The sequence below is a fragment of the Festucalex cinctus genome, chromosome 13, assembly GCF_051991245.1.
Source record: "Festucalex cinctus isolate MCC-2025b chromosome 13, RoL_Fcin_1.0, whole genome shotgun sequence".
NCBI lineage: Eukaryota > Metazoa > Chordata > Actinopteri > Syngnathiformes > Syngnathidae > Festucalex > Festucalex cinctus.
This window is the reverse complement of record NC_135423.1, coordinates 19,190,045-19,216,742: the sequence shown is the minus strand read 5'-3', so window position 1 is coordinate 19,216,742 and position 26,698 is coordinate 19,190,045. Positions and strand designations below refer to the sequence as shown.

The 26,698-nt window shown below is 39.5% G+C and overlaps 3 protein-coding genes across 5 annotated transcripts; 2 read left to right on the top strand and 1 right to left on the bottom strand.

Annotated features, from left to right (window-relative positions):
• Positions 1–480: 480 nt before the first annotated feature.
• On the bottom strand, positions 481–7,410 carry LOC144033202 (transmembrane protein 255B). 2 transcript variants are annotated; one of them, XM_077541133.1, is made up of 10 exons: positions 6,084–7,410; positions 4,876–5,015; positions 4,668–4,730; positions 4,394–4,483; positions 3,478–3,558; positions 2,998–3,083; positions 2,729–2,888; positions 1,579–1,659; positions 1,381–1,464; positions 481–1,090 (listed from the first exon to the last, which is right to left on the bottom strand). In XM_077541133.1, exons 1-10 carry the CDS (start codon positions 6,139–6,141, stop codon positions 962–964), a joined length of 972 nt encoding a protein of 323 aa, XP_077397259.1. In that variant the 5' UTR covers positions 6,142–7,410; the 3' UTR covers positions 481–961. The 2 variants fall into 2 exon arrangements, with proteins under 2 accessions (XP_077397259.1, XP_077397260.1); XM_077541134.1 differs by lacking the exon at positions 1,579–1,659.
• On the top strand, positions 6,672–8,049 carry rnf7 (ring finger protein 7). Of its 2 annotated transcripts, none has more exons than XM_077541136.1 (3): positions 6,672–6,918; positions 7,021–7,068; positions 7,554–8,049. In XM_077541136.1, the coding sequence occupies exons 1-3, from the start codon at positions 6,760–6,762 to the stop codon at positions 7,608–7,610; spliced, it is 264 nt and encodes an 87-aa protein (XP_077397262.1). In that variant the 5' UTR covers positions 6,672–6,759; the 3' UTR covers positions 7,611–8,049. The 2 variants fall into 2 exon arrangements, with proteins under 2 accessions (XP_077397262.1, XP_077397261.1); XM_077541135.1 differs by having other exon boundaries at positions 6,679–6,925.
• A 2,156-nt stretch (positions 8,050–10,205) lies between these two features.
• LOC144033763 (rhodopsin kinase grk7-b-like) lies at positions 10,206–17,299 on the top strand. The gene is made up of 4 exons (XM_077542079.1): positions 10,206–10,907; positions 12,716–13,153; positions 14,662–14,933; positions 15,658–17,299. Exons 1-4 carry the CDS (start codon positions 10,311–10,313, stop codon positions 15,983–15,985), a joined length of 1,635 nt encoding a protein of 544 aa, XP_077398205.1. The 5' UTR covers positions 10,206–10,310; the 3' UTR covers positions 15,986–17,299.
• Positions 17,300–26,698: the final 9,399 nt, after the last annotated feature.

Here is a 26,698-nt window from a genome sequence, read left to right as displayed (position 1 = left end):
ACAGTTATAGACGGTGAGGAAATTAATATTTATGTATTTATTTTTCATTTTTCATGATTTTGGGGTGGCCAACAGCCCTGTATCCCACTAGAATAGATCCACCCCTGCTCAGATCTCAGAACCAAAGCAAGAGTAGTCGGTAATTTTACAATTTTGAAAGCAGTGCTTGATGATCTAAATTAATGATTCATTAATAATGTGATGTTTACAAATCAGACCTTGACACAGCAGAGATTTAAAAACAGAATCTGAAAAGTGGTCGGCAGATATGCTAACCACTAAACCATACCCTAATAATAATAGCAGGGCATCATAGCATATGACATATTGAAATTATCATGTAACCTGCGTCAGAATCGATTTTATTGGCATTGTCAGTGAAAAGTACATTCACAACTAGGATTTTTTATTTTTTATTTTTCAGTCCGATGAATCAACAATGGTAAGAATAAAAGTAAAATATAGGTAGATTAAGAAAACGGAAAATAAACAATGTATAATTGAAATTATAATATGGATGATGGATGCTTTTTATGGTAGCATTATTATCAGCATTACAAAGTGACTTTGGAATGAAATTGAAATGTATATGGCAAAAAAAGATAGAAAATCTGATTTCCCCCCACCCCCCAGTATACTGCAATATGCAGTACATGTCAAATATTCTTTTAAACACTAGAGCTGTAAAGTTATTGAATCAAAACAATACATGACATATCCTTGACATACTGTATGGCATTTACAGTCAGTACAATGCCTGAATAAAAATGAAGCATGGCACCCTGAAGGGGGCTTCACATTAAACATATCCACTTCCATTTTTGGATATTCATCATATGGACCCATTGCTGCAAATTGCTTGTTTTTTTTTATATTGGCCATTCTTGCCTTTCCACTCCAAACTTACAATCAGTTTGTCCCTTTGTTGAGTTCACCATTCCTTGAGTTCGAGTGGAGCTCATCAGGCCAAGACTCCCTTGACGCTGAAAGGCTGCCAACTGGATGGAGCAAAGGGGGGAGGGTTGGCGGGAGGGCTTGAGGATGACGGACGGGTCTTTGCCTCATCTGAGGAGAAAACCATGCAGCTCCCCTGGACAAGCAAGGCACGTAGAATGAAAGAGAGGGCAGATTTAAAAGATAATTCATTTGCTATAGTGTGCAAATGTGTTGATCCATTTATCAGCAGGTTATTTTGTGTGTGTGACCCTGTGAAACTGTAACGGTCCTGCTTTTTAATGTTTGACTTGATTACTTATGTGCTGAATTCAGTATTGTCATAAAGATGAATACATAATCAAAATAGACCTTGGAGCTTTAATTAAAACACATTGAATGTGTGTGTGTGTGTGTGTGTGTGTGTGTGTTGCATCATATACGGACTGGGTAGATGTGATGGGTTGTGTTTTCGTTGGCATCCATTAGTAGAGGAGCAGTCGGTTGTTCTGTGGCCAGCTTGGTACTCCTCTGTCAATAATGATAACAGAAAACACACATAGTATGTCAATAAGTGTCTTTTACCATTAGGAGTCATGACAGAAGATTCCATTCCATTTTTAATGGCAAAGTATAAAGTAGTACCATAAAATATGGTGATGATTTGTTCCGTGTGTGATGTTGAATGTTTCCCAGGCTTTCTTCCTCATAAGCATCTACAGTACACTATATTGCATGGAGTAACTCTGTTATGTTTCCGCAATGGATACAGTAAAATATTTCAATAAGTACTTGTAGTTTTACCAAAGCATTTTTTAAACAAGTTAACGTGATACCATTCACACTCACAGTGTCTTGTGATGATTTTGATTCAGATTGAGCTACAAAGTACTTGAGACAAACACATTTTGCTGGGTAGTTCTACAACCACAATAGTAACCAATAGAAGAGATAACCAGTGCAATCCAGATATTGATTTAAAGCAGATGTGTCCAAACCATGGCCCGGGGGGCATTTGTGGCCCAGCTTCTATTTTTAACCGACCTGTGGTATATACGTAAACTAAAAATAACATTTGCTGCTAATACATTTGTTTTATATAACTGTGTGGTTTTTTTTTGGTTTTTTTTGGTAACTCATTTACTGCCATTGACGGAAAAAGACGTCAAATGATGCATTTTTGCTGGGCTGGCAGTGAATGTGCAAATATGCAAATGAACTATTTTCAAATAAATTAGTAACATTTCTCTTAACACTGTGGTGAATTAAAATGATATTTTTTTTAGGAGCAAAAATCCTCCACTTTATGATCAAGGTCCAAATGGTGAACATACCACCAAGCTACTTATTTTTGAAATGGCCATCTGACAGATTGTTCCTGTTTGGGATATGAATGTACAGATGAGATTCAGCAGCTTTTCAGTGCAGGGGCTGCGATTTTTGGGTGGGTTTCAGGGTCTCGACCACCCCAAAATCTTTTGAAATCCCCAACTATTTTCCTTATAGAACGCTTTTCAGATAACAATTTTTCACAAAACATTGTAATATATAAACACTATGCAATTACTTGATTAACTAATTTTGTTGTGCTTGATAAATAATAGATAAATAATATATATATATATATATATATATATATATATATATATATTTTATTTATTTTTTTTTTTTTTAATTCGTGGCCCTTACATCCTTTGATTTTTCTGTACGTGGCCCTCAGGGGAAAAGGTTTGGACACCCCTGATTTAAAGAAAGCTGAGAGCATGCTTGTATAATTATGTTAAGTGCATCTTACCAAGTCTTTGATGCTACCTAGCACAGCTGTGGTCAATATTCCCATGAAAAGAGCCACAAAATTCATTCCAGTGAGAATCCAGATGAAAACATACACAGTGATAACTTCATCACAGCTGCTCACGCCAACAAACTCGTAGTAGTTATTGAGGTAATCGCCACTGCAAAACAAGATGAGGAGCTGACCGTGAATGCAAGGAGGTTGAAAACAGACAAAAAGTCTCTGAATATGTGGTAACATAATAACAGAACAGTAATGGCATCGCTTACTTAGCACAATCGTACAGATCACAGCAGAAGCACGTCCCACTTTGTACTGTTGTGTTGCAAGACTCCTTCAGATTCCAGCACGACACCTGATAATATGTATAGAGTATGTACAATGACCATCCTCAACATTATGAACATTAACAATATAATGATATCCAGGGCTGGATTAGCACGAATAAGATCAGCCCCGGCATTTTGACTTACACTTGGGTAAAATGTTGGAAACCTTTCCATGTGAATTCATCAGTACTTGTGTGAAATTTGTAATTTGCTTATCTATATATAACAGAGAAGTTAAAAACACTACTTTATACAAATTCAGTTGAATCATTACAAAGCATATACAGCTTCTCCATCACAAGCACTGACAAAACACACAAATGAAACCACTGTGGTAAATATATTTGATCAATTCTAGTAACGTTTGAACTGGTAAAAATGTCCTCAATCGATACATACATCAGACACTAATGTACTCACAGTAGTGTACACATTTCCGTAGACGTAGCTGCTGCCACTTCGGTAATACTGGCAACGTCCTGCCTTCAGTGGGCGCACATCCTAAACACCGAATATCAAGACACGTTGGGTACAATTTTTCAAGTTCTATGGCTAAGGCAGTGCAATTAATCAAAATTCAATTACATTTTTAATTATTACCCTCCACGATTACAAAACCAGCATAATCTTAAAAAAAAAAAAAAAAAGATTATACTAATACTAATTTGGAGGTTTAAATTGATACATTTGCACCTTTTTATTTTTTTAAATAACTAATTTAATAAAGGGCGGCGGCACAGTGAATGACTGGTTAGCACATCCGCCTCCCAGTTCTGAGGACTCGGGTTCAAGTCCAGGCTCCGGCCTTCCTGGGTGGAGTTTGCACTTTTTCCCCGTGCCTGCGTGGGTCTTCTCCGGGTACTCCGGTCTCCTCCCAGATTCCAAAGACACGCATGGCAGGTTAATTGGGCGCTCCGAATTGTCCCTAGGTGTGCTTGTGCTTCGATGGTTGTTCGTCTCTGTGTGCCCTGCGTTTGGCTGGCAACCAGTCCAGGGTGTAATCCGCCTACTGCCCAAAGCCAGCTGAGATAGGCTACAGCACCCCCCACAACCCTTGTGAGGAATAAGCGGTCAAGAAAATGGATGGATAATTTAATACATTTTATTTTGTTTCATCCAAAAGGAATTTGTATAATTATAGTGTTTCAAAGAATTTTATGTGTCTTAATATTTTTTTACGTTTAAACATTTCCTTGTTTTGTACCAAAAAAAAAAAAAATGATTGTCCTAATCGCAATTTCAATTATTACTAAAATAATCGTGATTTTCTTCTCAATCGAGCAGCCCCATCTATGGCAAAGAAAATAATAATAATGAAAAGCGCGAGGCAACTCACCATGTTGAAGGCAACACAAGCTCCGTCGATCACCAGGCACAGAAAAGAAGTGATTATCCCAAAGCTGAGGAAAACTATTGCAGTGGTCAGCTAAGAGAAGCAACAAAATATATATACAAATCTAAGTTTTTGCTCTACTTTTTTAGGTATCCATATGACATTATTTCAAAAGGCATGAAGAGTCTGATGCCAATCTGGTTGGGTACATTGCTACCTGAAGTACCGTGAATGTGAAAATGTGCGTGTGTAATACAGGTATAGCATAAGAACTTACCAGCTGCTTGCGATTCTCTTCAAGGCAGAGACCCAGAAGACCCAAGAAGGATCCCAAGGTCAGCTGAAGAAAAGAAATTGTTACGGACAGACAACATTCACACTCACGTTCACACCGACAGACAATATTCTTGAGTCTTTAATCAAGCTATTATCAACTCAATCACGATTCACCACACTCGAGGAGACAATATGAAACAATAACTTGCAATGACTCCCGAGATGTGACCAGTGACATTCAGGCTTTGTGTGCGTGTCGTCGTGTAGACTCCCAGCAACATGAGCAGCACAGACAGACACAGCATGGCCAGTGTCAGCCAAAGAGCTTGTCTCACCCTCAGCATCATCCCTACAACACCACAGAGGAATCATCACAAAACTGACTTGTTACCACAAACATTCTTTGGCAAATCTTTCATGTCAAGGTTGTTAATAAAATTGGATTTGACGGCGTTTCTAAGTGCCTGTAATATTTTCAGCAAGCCATTTTCTATATCCCTTATCCTCATTAGCAGATGAACTGGAGCCTCGCCCAGCTGACTTTGTACATCCTGGACTGGTTAATCCAATCCCAGGGCACAAAAAGACAACAACTGTGAGACACGTGCTGACCACTCGTGCAATGTACTGCCTCGGTTCAATTTCAATTTGCTTTGATGTGAATACGAGCTAATAAGGGAGGAAAGGCCATTAGCCAATGTTTGATTCAATCAGCAAGAAAAAGAAAAGATCAGAGAGAGTAGCGCTGAGGCATTCAAAAACTCATTCAACATGTCTCATGATTGACATAATTTTGGCTACAGCGGCGCAGACAGCTGCAGACTAGACTAATTTGTTTAGGGAACGAAACCCAGAAAACATAACATAATGGATCCATTTTTTTCATCATCTCTGAATACAAACACTTTTCATTGAGACTCGTCGTTTCAAACCTAAACAGATGGTACGGCTTTGTTACTGAGAGTTATACAAAACTGTTTTCTTGGACTGCCTGTTTCCTGACTGCTAAATATGGCATCTTTGCCAATTCACATGATAATCGATGAATTTATTGATCAATTTGCAATACTTGATTGGGCAAAATGACAGTTTTAGATGGCTATGTAGGCTATGTGTTTATTCTATATCACCTTGATATTATACACTGAAAAGTGTAGTGCGATATACACTATAAACACAAACACAGCAACACTCGTTTAGACTTAGACTTGACTTTATTATTATTATTATTATTGAAGACATAATTGTTAATTGAACATGAATAATACAGTAGTCAGCATGTAGACTGCATCAATCACGTTTTACCTCCAAATTATTCAAAGCACGTCACATATGTCACTGGTTCAATACAAAAAAAAATATTCTTTGTGTGAGGTAAAGCAAAAAAAAAAATACAAATAAAAACTGGGTTGATTACCTGTTACACAGCTTTTCGTCAAAGGTTTGACCATCACTCCCTGGACTCTTGCAGTCATATTAAATCCTTTGATTTGATGTGCAGATGTTGACAGATGCAATTCAAAGTTCGTCTGACTGCAAGAGCTGAGGTTGTTGTAATTTGAATACTTCGTAGCGGCCTCTAGTGGCAGCACGCATAACTGCCAAGAATGCTTTGGCCTGGCTGCAGTTAGCGCAGTAATCTGATTCCCAAATATATTTGTGCGTATGCGTATTTGGGAGGCAGTGAGGCACCATAAGCAACGTGCATTGCTCTTATTCTTGCATTGGTGTTTACAGCAATGTCTATGATAAAAGTTACAATGACAAATATTAAATCATTAAATATTTATAAAATCGGGCTACAAATTGGATACATTTCAATTGTTTCCCCAAATATACAATTATATTTGTGAATCTGTGAATGAGAAGCATTATTTTTGTGTACTTCGTAGTCAAAGGGACTTTATTAAGTTCACTCTATTGATTTGGATAGGTTTACTGACAGGTCTGACACATGAAATATGGCGGACGCGCTGACCCACTAAACTTACACCGTAGCGCCCCCTTGCGGTATCAACGTTCACTGGCAATTGGACGTTCGCCTTTTCCGTCCATTTTGGTAAGCTAACCCTGCTAAACTAAATACTGTGGACATGGATCACGGCGACGACCTCGGAATGGTTCTCTCCCACAACACCTCCTCTGGCTCCAAGTCGGGTGGGGACAAGATGTTTTCACTAAAAAAATGGAACGCCGTTGCTATGTGGAGTTGGGATGTTGAATGTGATACTTGCGCCATTTGCCGGGTGCAAGTAATGGGTGAGTGTATCGACGCTAGCTAGCTTAGCCCAGCTGCTCTTCAGCAAAATGCCGGTCGTTGACAGCTAAATGTAACAACGTTTCTCCGTTTACAGATGCTTGTCTCCGATGCCAGGCGGAAAACAAGCAAGAGGACTGTGTTGGTAAGCTGATGTCAGCCGTAAAGCACACGTGCTAACGTTCAGCTGCTTCACAGCTAACGCGACTAATCCCAGTGGATGAGGTAGAAGGGTCCTCGACTTACGTTCCCGACATACGCCATTCTTTAGTTTACGAACAGCGTGCGTCGTAAGAATACGGGACCAATCAGGTGGCGGATTTACTTCACCTTGTTTGACTATCTGGATGTCTCACACCTGAGCTATAAATGGTTTAGCAGCTGATGTCAGTGGTGTGATTCCTTTGTTCATTAGTGAATATGTACCAGGCATCATATGCTAAAAAAATAAATAAATGAATAAGTCCTCTTTATTTATATTAGTCAGGTGAACTTTGATGCATTTGTCCTACCTCTTATTTTGAAAACCATGCTTTTATTTTAGTGCAGGCATTGTAAAGCACAGCGTGTTGGATATTTATTTTTGACTTACTGTTTAGCTCACATACTTCCTTTTCCCCTGTTTTGCAGTTGTTTGGGGAGAGTGCAACCATTCCTTCCATAACTGCTGCATGTCCCTTTGGGTGAAGCAGAACAATCGCTGCCCCCTCTGCCAGCAGGACTGGGTGGTTCAGAGAATCGGCAAATAAGGCCAGCGCCCTGGCGACGTGATTCACAGACTTCACCTGTACGCACCCGAGGGTGGACACAGACCTGGCCGTGATCATTGCGACGCCTCGTGCAGAGCCGCTGTCTACAACTCGCCTCTGCCATTTGATTGCATGTTCCAGTACTCCCAGTGCCAGAGGCGGGCAGTGAACCAAGCAGGTGGATGCCACACACAATCTGACTCGTGGCTTACGATTGATGATGCGCAAGGACAAAGAGTCACGAGGAGATGGAGGATGACACTTGGCAGTGTGTGGTCACTTGTTAGCTTTTTCAGTTTTTCTTTATTGGGGTGTTTGACGCATGTCAAATATGTGACTGTAATTATTTAGGAATAAAAGTTAATGTGTGCCTGTAATTTGATGATCTCTGCCTCATTTTCATGCATTTTAGAGGGATTGTGATAGTATTAAAGTTGAATTAGGTATTTTAAACATATATTTAAGTATTGTTACTTCTGTATGTTATGAATACACTGCTAAGTAAGTTAACACAACTGAAAACTGGAATACATACAAGCTATTTAAAAAAAAAAAAAAAAAAAAAAAGCACACTGCAATGTTTGTATGCTATCGTATTATCCTATATAATTGGATTATTTTTTTCTAACCCAGATTCAAACTCACTGCATTGAGTTAATTGGCCTACATGGAACATCTACTTAACTGATTAGATCATCCTTCCTCACTTTATGAAGAGTGCTTATCAAGTCATGTGCTGCGTTTTCATTGTAGAAGCACCGGAGCATCGATGGCCGACCTTTTTCCACATAGAGAAAAATAGGGGGCCAACTTCAACTTGTGTTGTTTAAACCAATTCAATATGCAAGAACTCAACACGTGTTTTTTGTGCATGTGTGTTTTGAGTGTGCATTCCCCCCCAAGAAAAAAATTATATAAGGTCCTAAGTTGTGTAGGTGGCCCATACTTTTAACTCACTGGTAGCGCTCTACACTCACAAACCGGAGACATGATGGTGACTTGAGGTCGAAACCCCTCCCCCCTTCATGTCAGAAAATTGCTAGCAAAAAAAGGCAGAAATTTTTTTACCAAAAAAGAAAGGATAGGCAAAAAATTACCATAATATACGCAACAAAATATAAATGCAACACTTGTTTTTGCTCCTATTTTTTATGAGATGAACTCAAAGATCTAAAACTTATTCCACATACACTATCTATCCCCCTTTCTTTCAGGGTGACCTTTTATTGTGGGTTGTCTCAGGCACACATATGCACTAATCATGGAGTCTAATCAGCATCTTGATATGGCACACCTGTGAGGTGGAATGGATTATCTTGGCAAAGTGCTCATTATCACAGATTTAGACTGGTTTGTGAACAATATTTGAGAGAAATGGTGATGTGGAAGAAGTTTTAGATCTTTGAGTTAATCTCATTAAAAAAATGGGAGCGAAAACGAAAGTGTTGCATATGTATTTATATTGTTGCGCGAATGTCCATAAAATTGCCAAAAATGGCCGAAATTTGACAGAAAGGCAGAAAAATATAAAAATGTATGAAAACCGAAGTCTGACAAATTACCACAAAAGGTAGAAGAAAATGAATGTCAAAGTATCGTATGCTGCATAATTTTGTGTTATGGTGCAGCGCTAATGCTGCATTCAAGGATGGTTAGAAGTCGGACATTTCCGAGTTCAAACCAGGAAGTGTGTACGAGAACGCCGCCTTGAACTCGGAAATTCCACTTGCGAAGTCGGAAGAAAAAAAGGACCCCGACTTCACCGGCGGACTACAATGTGACGTCACTCTGAATGCAAAACACAAGTTACTCGAGTATAAAATTAGATAGCTTTCTTCATTCATAAATATTCGACATAACTCCACGTAACGCAACGTACGTGACAGTATTGCCGCTATCTCCCTGCATGAAATTATACGGTCAACTACTTAACTGTATGGCATGCTTATGAAATAAGATTAAAACTATAAATGAAGCACAATTGTAAAAAGGTACGTTTTCTAGAGGTCAAAATAAGTTTTGAGGACCAAAAGAAAAAACAATTGATCACTATCCGCCATTTTGGTTGTTTATGTTCGCCTCTAACCTTTCAGGTCAGAACTGGGAAAAAAAAACAACTCGGATATAATCGACTACTGACAATCCTCGAATGCAGCATAATAGCTCTTGGGCCCTCAATGCATTATAGCACTAACACACGGTTTCCTTCATCACAAGTTTTAAATGTTTTGCAGCTCCAGACAGATGTTATTTATTTGGCCTAAAATGGCTGTTTTGACAGTAAAGGTTTCTGACCCCTACCCTAGCCTAACACCTTGAAATGTATTGAAGGACTTATCAATTTTAATCTTGTGGTTGAGATCAGCCACCTATGACGTGAGGTGGCAGCCCACTTACCGCTCACAGGCACTTTGCGGCTCCTAAAAATAGGCCTGATTTAAGCCTCTTAAGTTCCAACCACATAAGTTGCTTTCGCTTAGGGCCATCAAATCCCCGAGGATAGTGGCACTTTTAATGCCTGGAGGGGTGTGGCGGGACTGGATGGATGCTTGCAGGTGCCTAGTATGTGCTCACTGGCTGGCTGGACCATGTAGAGGATTGCGGTAGGGCCCCACGGTTTACAGGTGGGGCCACTGACATGAGTGACCTGCTGGTGAAGGAACTGGTGGCCAACACAGCCTATCTCGGGGCTCAGCGGCTGGACCGCACTGATCTGCAAAAGGAAAGACTCTCCCTGACTCTGCCCCTGCCAGAGAGCTCCTCGACTCTACAGGAAGCACAAGACAAACACTACGAGTCGCTTTGTGAGCAGCAGCCTATCGGCAGGGAGTTATTCCGGCAGTTTCTCCTCAGCTGTAACCCCCAGTACGCTGCTGCCATTGAGTTGCTGGAGGAGCTGGCGGGATGGAGCTTTGCCAAAGACGACGCCCAAGTGATGACCAGGAGGAACGTCCTCACTAAATTCTGTAACCCCGAGTCCAGGAGTTTTTTGTCTTTTCTCGCAAGGGACACGGTGGAAACATGCAAGCACTTATCAAACGACACTTCTGACGAGTCCGCAGTGAGCGAGATGAGAGAAGCCACAAGAGACTTCCTGCGAGGCGAACCGTTCTCGGAGTACTTGGGGAGTCCGTTCTTTTTCAGGTTTCTGCAGTGGAAGGAGTATGAAAGACAGAAGATTAGTGATAAATACTTTTATGAGTTTCGGACATTGGGGAAAGGTGGTTTTGGTGAGGTAGGTTTCAAAAGCAACGTGGTTGCCCGATACACACTAGTAATACATGTAGGGAAGACCAGGGTTAGTGTATCACTGGTAAGTTGTCATATTGCAATGTTCTTCTCCACCAGAGGGCGCAACCAAAAAGTGGAATACTACCGGTAGTTTTCTTCATATAAATGGTCAGGGGTAGTGTACGGAACCGTATAGCTGCCAATGTTGAGCAAACATTTTTGGCTGGCGAGTATGTTCGAACATGCTTGCAAATATGTTCGAACGTATTGAAATATGTTCGAACATACTCGCAAATATCTTCGAACATACTCGCAAATACCTTCAAACATACTCGCAAATATGTGCGAACATACTCGCAAATATGTTCGAACATACTTGTAGGCTACATGCTACAAAGTGAGCATACCTTCCCATAATGCCACGGGGTATTATTTGCGCATGCGCGAGTGAAAACAAAACGCCATTTTTTAGGCATTTGGGCCACATTACCAATTCATTAGAAAATTAAGTAGACAAAACTGTTTATTCGTAACTTACGATTTATTATGTCTGCTGTGCATGATTTAAGTTAGTCATTTTTCGCCCCATAATGCAATGGGGTATTACGCTTGCGAATACCCCGTGGCATTATGGGAAGGTATGCTAATTTTGTAGCATGTAGCCTACATGTACGTTCAATCATATTTGCGAGTATGTTCGCACATACTCGCCAGCCAAAAATGTTTATTCCACATTGGCAGCGCTACGCCCCCGTAGTTGTGTCCTGTCTAAAAAGACAATAGCACATTGTGAGCTGAGATGAGTGCCAGTTATCTGTTTTGCACAACCCAAAGTAAAAATTTTCTAGTTCATATTTTGAAACAGGCGTCGTACATAGACAAATTCTAGCAGCAAATCATGTGGACTTGTTAGAGGAGAGATTCAGGCATCTTGTCATGCCTCAGTCACCGCTTCGTTTTAAGCTAACTTTAAACTAGAGTAAGTATTAGCCAACATGCTAGTTTGGGGCAAATTGTCTCAGTCATTTTGGGTTTGTTGTCACATATGTAAAGAATGGCTGGGCCAATGAAAATTGCATCTCTGGCATCTCTGTTTTCATATGCCGGAATTGTTCTTCAGAAGATGAGTTTGAAGTGTGAGGAAATTAGTTTGCCAGATTTTGTTTCATTGTTTCATTTTCCAGTTGTTGGAACAACAGTATGCCCAAATGTCAGGAATGGTTTAAATTTCTTGATGACACATCCGCCCATTAACCGAAATACTTTTTTTTTTTTTTTAAATCTCAAATTTCCAGTTTAAAGGAAGCAAAACAGGCACTTGATACTGAGAGTTATGACCTACATGCCAGCGGTTCCTAAGGACTTTAATGTATTTCATAATATTTTATTTTAAAGTTTTCTCTATGACTATGGTAAATTTTCAAGATCAATGATAAACAATATCACTGGCTGTAAAAATCAAACAAACAAACAAAAACAGGTGAACAAGGATAATTTTGTCCTTGCTTTATTAGTTGCAATAGCCAGTGTGACATCTTACCCCATATAGTGTGATAACTTACTCATTGGTGGGGCAACATGTCACATGTTCACTCTCTCTACTTGATGGCTTTAACTCTGCACTGACACAAAGTATGAAAATGACATGAAAATACAAAAATAAATATACCTAAGACTTTGGTCTTTCATCTGGTATACATTTTGTTTATATATGATGTATTGATTCCAATAAATATTTAGAGTATAAAAAGTGATAAAACTAGCCCCGGTCTCCCCCACTTGTGGTTTCAATGAAGGTGTCCTTTAATGCAGGTGTGTGCAGTGCAGGTGAAGACCACAGGGCAGATGTACGCCTGCAAAAAGCTGGATAAGAGATGCTTGAAGAAGAAATGTGGCGAGAGGTTGGCCCTTCAGGAGAAGAAGATCCTGGAGAAGGTGAACAGTCTTTTTGTTGTGAACTTGGCTTACGCCTACGATAACAACACACACCTGTGCCTGGTCATGGACCTGATGAACGGAGGAGACCTCAGGTTCCACATTTACGAACTCGGAGAGCGCGGAATTCGTATGGACCGTGTGGTTTTCTACGCGGCCCAAATGACCATGGGTCTCCTTCACCTGCACTCCATGAACATCGTCTATCGCGATCTGAAGCCAGAGAACGTGCTGCTGGACGCTTACGGCCACTGCAGACTGTCGGACCTCGGATTGGCTGTCGAGCTGCCAAATGGGAAAACGATCTGCCAAAAGGTCAGTCTGGTGGCCTACTTGCTTGACCTGTACTTTGAAACGCTTTGCACCACAGTGACTGCCAATTACCAAAGCAACAATAGTGGCCCACAACAAAAATACTTATGGCAGGGATCAGCAACCTTTACTGTTAAAAGAGCCTTTTTAGGTCAAATAAATAAAAGTCTGTTTGAAGCCGAAAAATCTGTGAACCTTATGATGAACGAAACAGTGTGTTAGTTAGTCTAATAGACTGAGAGCCCGGTTAATTAGAGCTAAAACATAACACTAAAATGTGAGAACTCCATCCAATACATCACGATTCATTTTCTTCTATCTTTCATCTTATGTTCTTGGATTTTTGTTTTTACTTTTTACATTTTTTTGGGTAACTTTTCAGACTTAATTTTTCAAAAATTTAAAGACGTTTCTGTCTTTCTGTCAAATTTCTCACATTTTTAGCAATTTTATGAACATATGGTAATCTCCTTTTTTTTCTTCTTCCTTTTTTTTAGATTTGTTTCTGTCTTTTTGCTGTCAAATTTCTGACTTTTTTTTTTTTGCAATTTTGTGGACATTTTATGGTAATTTTGAGGATTTCTTCTTTTGGTTTTGGATATTAGCTACTATTATGTCTTTTCTGCCTTTTTATAAAATAAATTTTGTGACTTTATTGCCAATTTGGTGCACATAATACAATCATTTTCTGTTTTTCCTCTTCCTTTATGGACATTTTCTGGCACCTTCTTAGACATCCATCCATCCATTTCCTGAACCGCTTATTACTTACAAGGGAACTTTTTAGACATGTTTAGGTTTTTTCTCTCTCTTTTTTTTTTCTGACAACTTACAAATTTGGACTCTGACATTTTAAGGTATTTTTAAGGTAATAATATGTTATCTAAAAATTTTAAATATGTAAAAAATATTAATTTCTACTTTAATTTTTTTTTTTGAATTTATGTTTTAATTGTATTTTTTTATTTTTTTTATTTATTCATTTATTTTTAGAGCCACGGGAGAAGGACTAAAGAACCACATGTGGCTCCAGATCCCTGACTACTGTTATTGTTTTGAACACTTCAGCAAAGTATGTGAATATGTCATGTATACTGCGTTTCATGACCAATTCACCTCAAGTTGAGGTCTCACAACAAAGGGGTACATTTGTCGTAGTGCTAATAATTGGACTTCAAGTCAAGTGTTAAGGGTGCAAAAGAAATACCTATCAGGATACCATCTTACTGAAAAACTACATTTGTAAGAGTGTGCTTATACCAGTACGCAGCATGTGTGTTCAACCCTTTGTGCAAAGGATGTACCAGAAATAGATACAGTATAATGGTTCTTAGCCCAGTGCTGACAGACGAGCGCAACAGGTTAACTGCATGACTCAAATGAATCCTGTTAAAAGCTGCCGGACTTTGGAGTGAACGTTGCTGTCAGCACTTGCTGGGAAATTTTTCAAATAATGGAGTCTGTTAATGAAATCTTCCTTGTGTGTGTGTATGTATTTTTTGTATGTTCAGGCTGGTACAACTGGTTACATGGCCCCCGAGATCCTGACGCAGCAGTACTACAGCACCTCCGTGGACTGGTGGGCGCTGGGCTGCAGCATCTACGAGATGGTGGCCGCTCGCCTGCCTTTTCGAGACTTCCGCGAAAAGGTGCTGAAGAGCGAGGTGGCCCGCCGCACGCTTGAAGACCTGTGCAAGTTTCATCACAAGGGATTTGACTCGGCTACCAAAGATGTCATCTGTTGCTTACTTAAGAAAAGAGTAGCGCATCGCCTTGGGTGCCAGTAAGTACAACACATGGGTTTCTGTCAATATAGTATAGAATAGGCAAAGTACGAAAAACAATGATGTTCTCAAGGTTGCTAAAACATTTATTTGATTATTTTTAGTACAGCACAAGATTAGATGTTAGCATGGTATGCTAGTGCTTAGCATGTCTGCCTCATAATTTTGACACTCAACACTCATATCTCCGAATAAAGTGAGCGTCATCATGGATGTTGGCAGGTGACAGGTGTAATTGAGAGCAATTTCCAGTAGAGTTGCCAAAATTAATCGAGTAATCAATTATCAAATTAATCAACAACTATTTTAATAATTGAGTTATAGTTTGGAGCCATTTATTATGTAAAATTTCATCATTCCAGCATGTTTCATTGGAATTTCATACACCGGCAGCCCATTGAAAAGAGATATAATGCTGCCATCTGCTGGCCATAGTTAGTGGGTGTTTTTGATTTGATTCCACAACTCATTGACCAGGCGGCGCTGCACTTAAATGTTGCACTGCCCATTGATTAAAAAAACAAAAAAAAACAAAAGTAGTTGACGACATTTAACATTTATGGCAGCATACATTGTGATTTTACTAATCGTTATTAAATGTTTTTGGCAGTCAAAGAAAAATATTTGATAGTGACAGCACTAATCTCCAGTAGGCCAATCTTATATTGTGGATGTTGACTTGCTGACATCGCCTGCCCTCACACCTCTTATTTTTCATACCAGAGGTGATGACCCACGTAAACACCCGTTTTTCAAGAGCATCAATTTCCATTTACTGGAGGAGCGGCGTCTGGAGCCCCCCTGGGTGCCCAAGCCCAACGTGGTGTACGGCAACGACACGGACTGCTTCAACGACACATCGGAAGTCGGAGACATTGAGCTGGATGCCAAGGATGAGAAGTTCTACAAGGAATTCAGCACAGGCGCAGTAGCAGTCTCTTGGCAAAAGGAGATGATTGATAGTGGTTTGTTTGAGGAGCTCAACAGGCCAGAAAGGAACAGCCATCATCGAGGGATGGCATCGAAATCAAAGGCGTGTGTCATTTTGTAAGCGATGCATCCCATCTAATCTTCAGTAGGGATGAAAATGGGCGTCATACCCAGAAAGTCTCCCCGTTTTCAGATAGACGCTCCTGCGGATCAGCAACTGGAATACTTGAAATGATGGTGCTGGGTTTATATTGAAAACTTGTACAATAAGTGCCTACCTCTAACAACATAAAGGTTACAATTCATTCTCATCTGATTAACAGTTTGATAACAACGTCAGTGTTGTTTTTCACTGAAGTTATTATTGTGCCTGTAGGTTAATATTATAATTATCACTACAGGTAAATGCATTTGTTCGTTTTCAGATGAAAATCTTGCTGGAAATGTGCTTTGTGTACTCCTCTGCAGTACTCGAGTACCGGTAACTATACTTTGTCAGTTTACATCGGAGTTCCGGATTTCAAGTCAAAACATGCTGTAGTCTATCACCAACATTTTTTAATGCAGTACAAGTTTAAATTACGATACATATTTGGATGAAAACCACTTCTAGGCCTTAAATAAGAAAAAATCAAATGAAAAACAGTAAGATGGGAACTGAGTGTGCCTTCTTGTGTAAACATGAGAAGGTATTGTGAAATCCAGTTTATTGCACACTCCGTTCGTGACCTCAAAATACCGTTACCATATCATCGTAAACCGAGGATCCCATATAGTTTCCCAAAACATCACTTATTTATTTGGCTTACTGTGTTGCTTAATTAAAGAAACTACTTCACATGATGGCTTCCTATAGCAGTCTAATCGTGGCGAAAGTTTTCTTTATTGTAGTTCGCAGCTTTCATATGTAAATGGTTCTTCATTAATATAGCGCTTTTCCACCTTACAAAGCCAACGCTTTACATTTTGACAACTCATTCACCGATGACATAGCTCAGAGTTGGAAGACGACCACAATCACACCACCACATACCCACGCCGCCCTGTCTGTGGCGTGTAGTAACCCAAGTTTGACCACCAGATGTCGCCAGATACCCGCGAAAGCGTTTCCACACTTGACTGACGGAGGATGCCAAATGTTCAGTCTCGTTAGCTATCCAACTGCACTCAGTAATTCAACGACAGATGGGAAAACATAAACGAAGTCAGCACTGCATTGCACGCTTTAAATTCCCAATCTGGTTACTTTCCATTTGTTTAATACAATGTTGGTGCCTTGTTTTTAATATAAATACTCTTGTATGTATGAATGTACGTTGTACGGCATATGTATGGTAAAAAACAAAAACAAAAAAACTTGTTTTCTAAAGGGTATGAAATCATGTCTTCAAGAATGTTTGCCTATTTAATGTAATTAAATGTTAATGTTACTGAGGTTTAATTTCTTACTTCTGTACTTTCTGATGTGTAATATTATATACAGTGCAGTGAAATAATATTTTTCATAGTTACCCAACTTTCTGGTGTAAAATCATCATTTAAAAAAAAATAAAATAAAAAAATCAAGAACACAAAGTAAAGTAAAATAAAGTTCTGTAATTAATTGATATCGCTCAGGAAAGCGTTACCAAAGTGTTATAGGACCCTGGCAAACGACAGCAAGAGCAATTATCCACAAATGGACAAAACATTGAAAAGTGGTGAACAGCCGGCTTACAAAAATTATCCCAAGAGCACAGCTATGACTCATTTCGGAGGTCGCAAAGGAACTCAGGGCAACATCTAAAAAACTACAGTCCTGCTTTACCTCAGATAGATCAGTGTTCTTGACTCAGCAATGAGGAAGTCACTAGGCAAAAATCACATCTATGGCAGAGTTCTAATGCAAAATCATAGCTGACCAAAACCAACATCGAGGCTCAACATCTGAATGGACTTAACACATTTCAGCAAGGAAGAGTGGGTCAAAATGTCTTTACAACAATGTGAAAGACACGTGACCTAATTTGAGATATTTTCTGCTACAATATCGAGAAATGTTCATACTAACATGACTACATGTGGATTTTAGCATATAGCAAAAAATATAGAAATAAGTTTCATTCCTTCATATCCGTGGATTTTAGCAAATTGCTGCTCGGTGCTCTGGAGACAAAGACATGTACATCACCTTGCGAAAGTATCAGTCCCCCTTGAACATTTTGCCATTTTTCCACATTTCAGCCTTCAAACAAAGATATAAATGTTGTTGTTTTTCTTGTAAAGAATCAATACCAAGTGAGATGCAATTGTAAAGTGGAACAAAATTTATATAATATTTTAAAAAATTATTAAAAACAAAGTAAAGCAGGTGTGCAAAATTATTCGCCCCCTTTTCTCTCAGTGCAGCTAACTAACTCCAAAGTTCCCTGATGATTTCTTAATGATCCAATGTTCACCTAAATGACTGATGATGATGCATAGAGTCCACCTTTGTGTAATATAATTTCAGCATAAATGCGCCGGCTCTGTGAAAGAATATTGGGGATGAAAACAGCAACATGAAGTCCAAGAAACACACCAGGTAAAGTTTTTGGATAAAGTTGTGGTGAAGTTCGAAGCAGGATTAGGATATAAATATGTTCTGCTAGACTTGAGAGTATACAGTACAATAACATTACAGCTTGTTTATGCTGCTCATAAAAGGTAAATATGGAAAGTGGCCTATCCCGTGCATGACAGCAGGTCTGTGAGGGCGTAGGAGGTGAGAAAACATCTATCGGTCAAAACAGAGGTCATTGACTGTGCAGAGAAAGTGAGAGCCGGTCATGCACGAGGGACGTTCAATCGGGCCACTTGCGGGGAATGTTTCTATTTTAACAACAATGGAGACAGTAGGGCGGCTTGCCAGCGGAGGTCAAGGTTAACCTACAAGAATGAAGACTCAAATTAAGACTTGGAAGGAAGTCATATGAGCGTTGTTGTGGTAGCAGGGTCACTCCCACCTCTGCACAGGAAGTGTTTATTTGTCGGTTAACGTTCAATTTGCTGTGCTTCATTGCTTGAATTCCTCACGTTTGTACAAATAAGTGAATTCCTGCTGTGCAATCCAACAGGATCTAGTGTGTGCGTGTGTGCATGTGTGATTCTTTCCATGGTGGCCTCAGACCCCCACACATACACTGCTTGAGAGTGGATATCGTCACACAAGTTTCTCTCTTTCACACTTGTATCATTTTGGGGCTATTTCTCAGACTTGCCGTCATTTCCGGGAGACTTTCCGTAACACTTACTCAGTCAGAGCAACAGCAGCTTTTGGCCAAACGAGGACACCGCTTGTAAACAGTCCAACAGCCATAGCTCATCTCTCTCCATCAAGCTCAACAGCAGAAATCTGTCTATGTCATATACAGCCATATTATTCAAGGAGAATGCTGCTTGTGGTGTAAACTAATCCCTCTTATTACTCATAAAGCTCGTAAAGTAACTGCGGAGACATCGTGTTTTTAGAATGAGGAATGTGCGAATTCCAGGAAAAAGTCTTTTTTTTTTTTCCTCCATTTGTACTGTATATAGTTGCTATAATAAAAAATGAATAAATGAAGTAAATATCGCACCATTCCCTGTAGGTCTGGGTATTGCGACAACCTCACGATACGATATGTATCGTGATACAGGGGTCAAGATACGATACAGATCGCGATACATATGCATCCCAATTAGGGGTGTCAGGCGATTAAAGTTTTTAATCATAATTAATCGCAAAACTTCAATAGTTAACTCACGATTAATTGCACATTTTCTCTATTCTAAATGTACAATACAATGTACATTTTTTTCTGTTTTCATAATTTTGTTAACATAAAAGTGGGGATTTTTTTTAAGTAATAGAACTATGGCTGCATCTTTTAATAATTGATACAGTAATTTCATAATTCATAAAATTGAGTTCAAATTAAAAAGATGTACTGTACTCTAAAAAACAATTGTGATATTGATTTGTGTTGAAGTTTTTCTGCCAGTAGACGGCATTATTGCATTTGTATGACATTGACAGCTCTGCATTTTTCTCATCATATTAAGAGCGATCTAATCTTGTGAATTTTTGCACATTTTTAAAATTGTAAAATACAACTTAACCTCACTCTCCGCAAATATGCATTTTTATTAAATGTATTACTGCTAAATTTTGACGTGGCTGTTGCATTGCACCTTAAATTCCCCTAATACAGACTTTCGGGGTGGTGGTCATTAATCGTGTGTTAAAAAAAAAATGAGTGGCGTTAAATGAACTTTAAATTAACTCAAAATTAACACACTAATTTTGACACCCATAATCCCAATGGGGTATATGCCACGGAAGAGGCGGGACGTGTTTTTTTTGCACATCAATTTGTTTCCAGTTCGGTTTGCGACATGTGGGCTGCGTCAAAAATACTTGTGCTTCCAACTTTGTGCCCCTCGGTTACACGTTCGCAACCCGGACCGGAAACAAACTGATGTGCAAAATCACGCCCCGCCTCTTCCGTGGCATATACCCCATACATGGTCTTCACGGAGATACGTATCCTGATATTTTTACATTCATTTACTTGCATTTTTTTTTTTATATTAACATATAGTCTATACCTTAATGATATATGTTTGGCAAAAATGTTTTTGTTAGTAGCTCTTCTGCTTTACCACCAAGTGGTATGCCTGGTCTAAATGTGCACGCGCTGCAGAGCAAGGAGCAGCTTTCACAGACACACGGGGAACTTTATGAATAGGCATGGGCTGGTATGAGGATAAATATCAAAGTATTGAAATTACAGCTATAAAATGTGCTTATTTGAAATATTTGGGGAAATAAAAACAGCATTTTTCAATGACTCCCTCGCGTTCTTCCTGCACGTGTACTAATTGAAGGTAATTAACTTCAAAGACGCTGCTCGTTTTTTTTTTAAATACAATGCAAGCTGCAAAGGCACCCGTGTCTCCCCCTTCACTTCAAAGAGGCTGCTATTCCTGTGCAAGCGCATCGTTAACTGCCTATTTAAAATTAATGAGCAATATCGATTCTGACGTCTGCGTATCGATACGTGTACTGTAATGAGGCCCACAACGATATATTGCCATATCAATTTTTTTGAGCACACCCCTAGTTCCCTCTAAACTCTGCTTTCTGCTCACCTGTTACACAAAATAAAATTCTCCCCTACAAATACAAAACCCCAAGGAAACAGCTCCAAGTTCAAGAAGTCACATTATCCTGAAACCTGAGTCAGCTTGAGTCGTTTAAAGCTGCCTGATGTTCCTTTCCCCCCCCTCCGCTGGAGGCTGATTGGAGATCAGCACTTCAAACGAGGGGTGAGGAGGGTGTAGGGATACGGGCTAATGCAGCAGGCAAGCACTTTACAACCCATCTTGCTTTAAAAAAATTGGGGTTGTGCATATGTTATTTCTACTTTGATTACAGTACAAACTTGTGCATCAGTCGAGAAGTGCTCTAAAAGCATTTGATTCATTGGATGACAGTGAGGCAAAAACAGAAATTTAAGCTGCAGGCTGGTATTAGTTCCTTAGACTCTATCAACTTTGATTTAATTAGCTGCTACTTATCGCATTCTTTGTTAGTGAAGTAATGTAATTGACAATCTGGAGTTACTCTGTTAGTTAGCCACTTCCAATCTGTCAATATGACATTTTATTCACTTATCTCCATCTTTTTCTAGTCCCCATTAGGGTCACGGGTGAACTGGAGGATTTCCTAGCTGGCTTCACTTCAAATGTTTTGAGGTACTAGCAGATTAAAGTACAGGCCAATATGCATGCGCCATACTGACAGCAGCATTCAGCACTAAACAAGCGAGATTCCTCTCTCCCACTGTGATCTAACGATGCGGAATTTCCTCTCGCATACTCTTCATGCCATCCGTGGTCATCCGTCCTCATTCACTATGGAGACAATCAGACAGAGCTGCAGGTCTGCAGAGTGTCCACTTTTTGACAGCTGGCAGCAGTCAGGTGATGTCATGCAAGCAGCAAAGGGAAGTTTTCAAAATATTGCGGGAGCAATCCATTTGCAGGTGCATTATTAAGTTTGAGTAATGTTCAGGAGGTCATCGCTTTACAGTATCTAACACTTTATCTGACTGTTGACTGACTTGGTGCTGGTGTCTGCTGAAACAACAGATGTAAATCTCACAATCTTTAAAAGGCCTCGCTTGAGAAACCTCCATGTCCAAATTTTTGACTGGTATTGGCTTAAGAGTCTTGGTTTATGAGTTCTGTTCCTACGATGGTGACATTACCCAAATTTGTACATAGGAGAAAATGACTTACACTAATGCAATGGTAAAACAATGATTATAGTCAATGTTTGTTTGAAAAACACTTCCAGGACATAAATATAAAATAATCAAAAAGAAAAACATTAAGCTGTAACTGCTAAAAGCTTGCCTTCTTGTGCCACATGACCGCGTAGACTCTTCTCTCAAAATCCAGTGCCTACAGTTTATACATGGTGACCAGAAATCACGTTTTAAACGGGACACCGCTAACAGGTGCGTTTTCACCATATCAGAACTAGAACTACATCCTGCTTCCGTAATGTTGTGGTGTAATGGTTGTGGTGGCAACGCAAGCTGAGATTTTCTTGCGGCATATTTCCAAAGTTAGAATGAGGGACTGGTGCGAGATAAACGGCACAGCCAGCTTCTAATAGCTGCCAAGACCGAGCAAAAAAAAGTTGGAAAATGGTGGCTTCATTGCTTGTTTAGGCCTCTTTGTCGACTAAGATAGCATTTAGCATTAGCTAAAACAATATGTCAAGTCAAATCAAGTCATCTTTATTTATATAGTGCTTTCAAACAACACAACCACCAGCTTGACTAGGGATTACACACTTTAAAAACAGTTGTGTTAAAAATAGCCCAAATTAGTTCAAGAATGGACCGACCCAACATTTTTGCATTGTTAACCCAAAAAGTTAGGTGAAATTAATATCCGACAAAACAACACAAAAGTTGATTATAAATGGGTTACTAATTTATTTAAAAAAAAAAAAAAAAAAAAAAAAAAAAAAAGTTGCATCATTAATTTGACCCAACTTTTCGGGTTGATTAAATAACCCAATTGAATTGGGTCAAAAATTATTCGACCCATTCGAGCTGACCTAAATTTTTGAGTTATTAAACCGAAAAACTTGGATCAAATTAAATTAAGAACCCACAAAGTGACCCAGTTTTTATAGGTTGTTTGTATGTTATTCATTTCACCCAACTTTTTGCGTTAATTGAATAACCCAATTGAATTGCCTCAAAAATGATTCGAACCAACTTTTTGAGTTATTTAACCGAAAAGGTTGGGTCAAATTAAATTAATAACCCACAAAGCAACACATTTTTGGGAGGTTATTTGTGGATTATTTGTCAAGGTTTTGTGGAGGTTGTGGACCCAAGTGGAGGGAGGCAAGGCGAGGCGTGGCAGGGGTGCTCTTAATAATGACTTTAAGTTACATGTAAAACAAAGTACAACACAAAATACAAAGTGCAAACCAAAGGAGGGAATAAATGTACTGACTGCAAACTAAAACATGCAGGACTCACGGGTGCAGGAAAACAAGGTGCGACAAGGACAACGACTCGACAAGGACAACGACTCGACAAGGACAACGACTCGACAACGACAGCAGGGAACTAAATACACATAGTAACGAGACAACGAGAGACACCTGGACAAGACACAAGTGGCTTGGGAAGCTGATTGGGTAACACAAGGGAACGGGATAACAAGCACAGGATGACATGATAAAACTTGACGAGACATTGACAAAAAGGAGACACAAGGAAAACATGACCTATAAACAAAACCAAAACACAGACCATGACATTGTTTTTGGGTTAATTGACCAACCCAAAAAAGTTGGGTCCGCCCCCTTTTGACTCAACTGTTTTTTGAGTGTATTTATTATAAATAGTTCCTGGTGAGAATTCTTTGGGTATTCAGCGAAACTGTTGTGTCGCGGTTTTTCATTTTGAAAATCTGGTCACCCGAAGTTTACCGCAAGTAAGGCAGCTGCCAATAGCTTTGCTGTGTAGCTGTATCAGGTCACACTAAATATATTTTAGTCCATAGCCAAACATATTGCGTGTTTATGATAAATAGAAAAATGTGTGAGTGCTGATGTTGGCAACCCCGAGTGTTTGTTTGATGGAGTGTCCTCAGAGGTACTTCATCACGTCTTGACAAACGAGCTAATTCAGGGAGTCCAAGCAGGCTCACATCTCTCAGCATTGCAAATCCAACATTGCTGAAGTTTCTGCTTGAGTAGCAGATGCCATATCACATACTGTAGAATGTTTTCACGAGGAACACACCTTAAATCTAAAAACTCTGTAACCTTATCGTCTTTGTTTTGGTCTGACGTGACTAAATAAATATGATAGCTAAATATAAATACGGAGGATTAAAGGGCTAAGCTCTATCTTGTGACCATCATGAGGATGAGGCCCATGAGTTCTCGCTCACTTGAATGCCAGGATAAATACACACTGACACACACACAGTCCCCAGATGTTTCTCAGCATTGCCTTGTGTGGCTCTGCCATCATTTGTTCTGCTCCGTTGTTGACCTTTTTGCCCTTCAACACCCTCACATATTCAACTTTTCCACTTCTTTAATTTCTTGGGAACCATCTTAGAAGTACACAAGCTGAGATGTTCTTTGATGCACATCAAATGTCTCTTTGCACGTATCCAATTGACAGTAGTTGTACACTCTTGCTCGGGGGGTTATTTATGGCAGTATGGGGGTGTTGGGTTACAGTCCCACTTCCAAAAAAGAGGCAGTTAATCTTGCTAAATGTGCTCGTATGATCTACTGACTGATGATCATCTGTTGGGTCACCTGAGCTATATTTAGAAACGTTATAAGTAATTGCCGGGGATACCACAGCACACACAGCTCCATCGTTGACAGTCTTGTGAGTCTTTGCTCTTCATGGAAAATTATGCTTTTAAACTCACTTGTCTATTTTTTTACTCTATTTCTGTATTCAGGCAGCACAAAACATTTCTCTGTGCCCTAATTCCGAGCACACAAAAATACGTCTTTTTTGGTTTTGTTTTGTTTTTTAGGATGGAAGATGGGGGAGAGTGGATGTGCATAAATGATACAGCAAAGACATTCCTTCGCATTGATTGAAGCACTTCAAGCCTTTGCTATCACCTTAATGCGCTAGCATATCAGCGTCAGCTAGCAAGTAGCACTGTGAGTTCATCTGGATGAAATCCTTCTGGCTGGTCTCAACAGAGATATCCAGCACCTAGCTTTGTTGTTAGCATTGTTTTCAGTATTAGCATTCATAGTCCACCTGTGGTGTTAATATCTTCTTAGTCTTGATTAGGCATGGGCGGCTATCGGATTTTGTCGCTATGGTAACAGTGAGTGCCAAAAATATGGCAGTTTCATGGTTATGCCGTGTTGCAATTTCAGCTTAAATGTAATTGTGGAGGGGGAAACAGAGGTCGAGGGATATTTGCTCTCTTTGTTTTCTGACAGGTGGTCTAATAATTTTGTTCAGCACTACAGTTAAACACATTAATCCCTGCAGTACCTACAAAAGGCTCCTAGGTGACAGGACTTTCTTATTATGTTTCTGTCAGGTATCTTCAAAGTGAGTGAGTAGTCAACCCCAAATTATTTACAATATGTTCTATGCAGCCTCACTAGTCTAAACACGGCATTCCAAATAATATTGTGTTTGTGGAATAGGAATTAAAAAGCGAAATCCATAGATTGTTGTCAATCTCAGGAGGCGACCATTTCGCCACTTGCTGTTGACTGAAAATGACATCACAGTTGCCTAAAGGCTCAGGTGACAACCAATCACGGCTCACCTGTTTTCTGAATCTGAACTGTGATTGGTTGTTACCTGAGCGCTGAGCAACTATGATGTCATTTTCACTCAACAGCAAAATGGCCACCCCCTGAGATGGATAAAAACGTGTTGATTTTGCTGCTTAACTTATATTTCACAAACGCTGTAATAATATCAATCAGAATTCAGTGTTTAGACTAGTGATGACACATACAACATATTATTGTAGAGAATATTTTTGTGGTGACTTCCCATTTAATTTGACTTTAATTTGTTACCCATATTCTGCAATTAACTTCTTTTGCTTCTTGTGCTTGATTGAGCAATGTTGTTTCAAACATTGCCATACAGTTAATACAGATTTTATGAGTGTAACAGTTTGATCTTGGAACAAATGAATCCACTTTATTACTACCCATGAGAAATATTAGTTTGAAAATGAAACCCACAGTATTTCTTTGAACATGCTCTTGGCACATTTCTACCTTTATCTCTTTCCGTCTCCTGCGGTCACTCCAATAGGTGAGAGTTCTGGACGCAGCTGCTGCGGGTCACATGCTTTATCAGATTGTTAACACATAATAAGCACACACGCTTGTTAACATCAAAGTGTATCTTTTTTTTTTTTTTTTTTTTTTTCCTATTCAGTGCAGTGACCCCTCTGTTTTTGCGTTCAGTGCATTCACCATTACTGCTGCTTGATGTGAAGAGATGGAACATTTCTCTGAAGATCTGTAAATATTATCTCCTACACTGAGCACACACATTCACATGACCGGACCTTGGCATCTCTGCAAAGAACTTTATGACGGAGCAGCCCTCACTCCTCATTTGCCGTTTGAGTTGGCATTGGCAGATTTCTCCTATGGTCCCCTGGCTCTGCTGGCACACTCACACACACACATAGAGTACTTCATGGAGCCTGCAGGGAGCCAAACTGCTCTCACCTGTTGTCTCTGGCAGCCCAAGAGGAGACGATTAGCGCCCAGTCC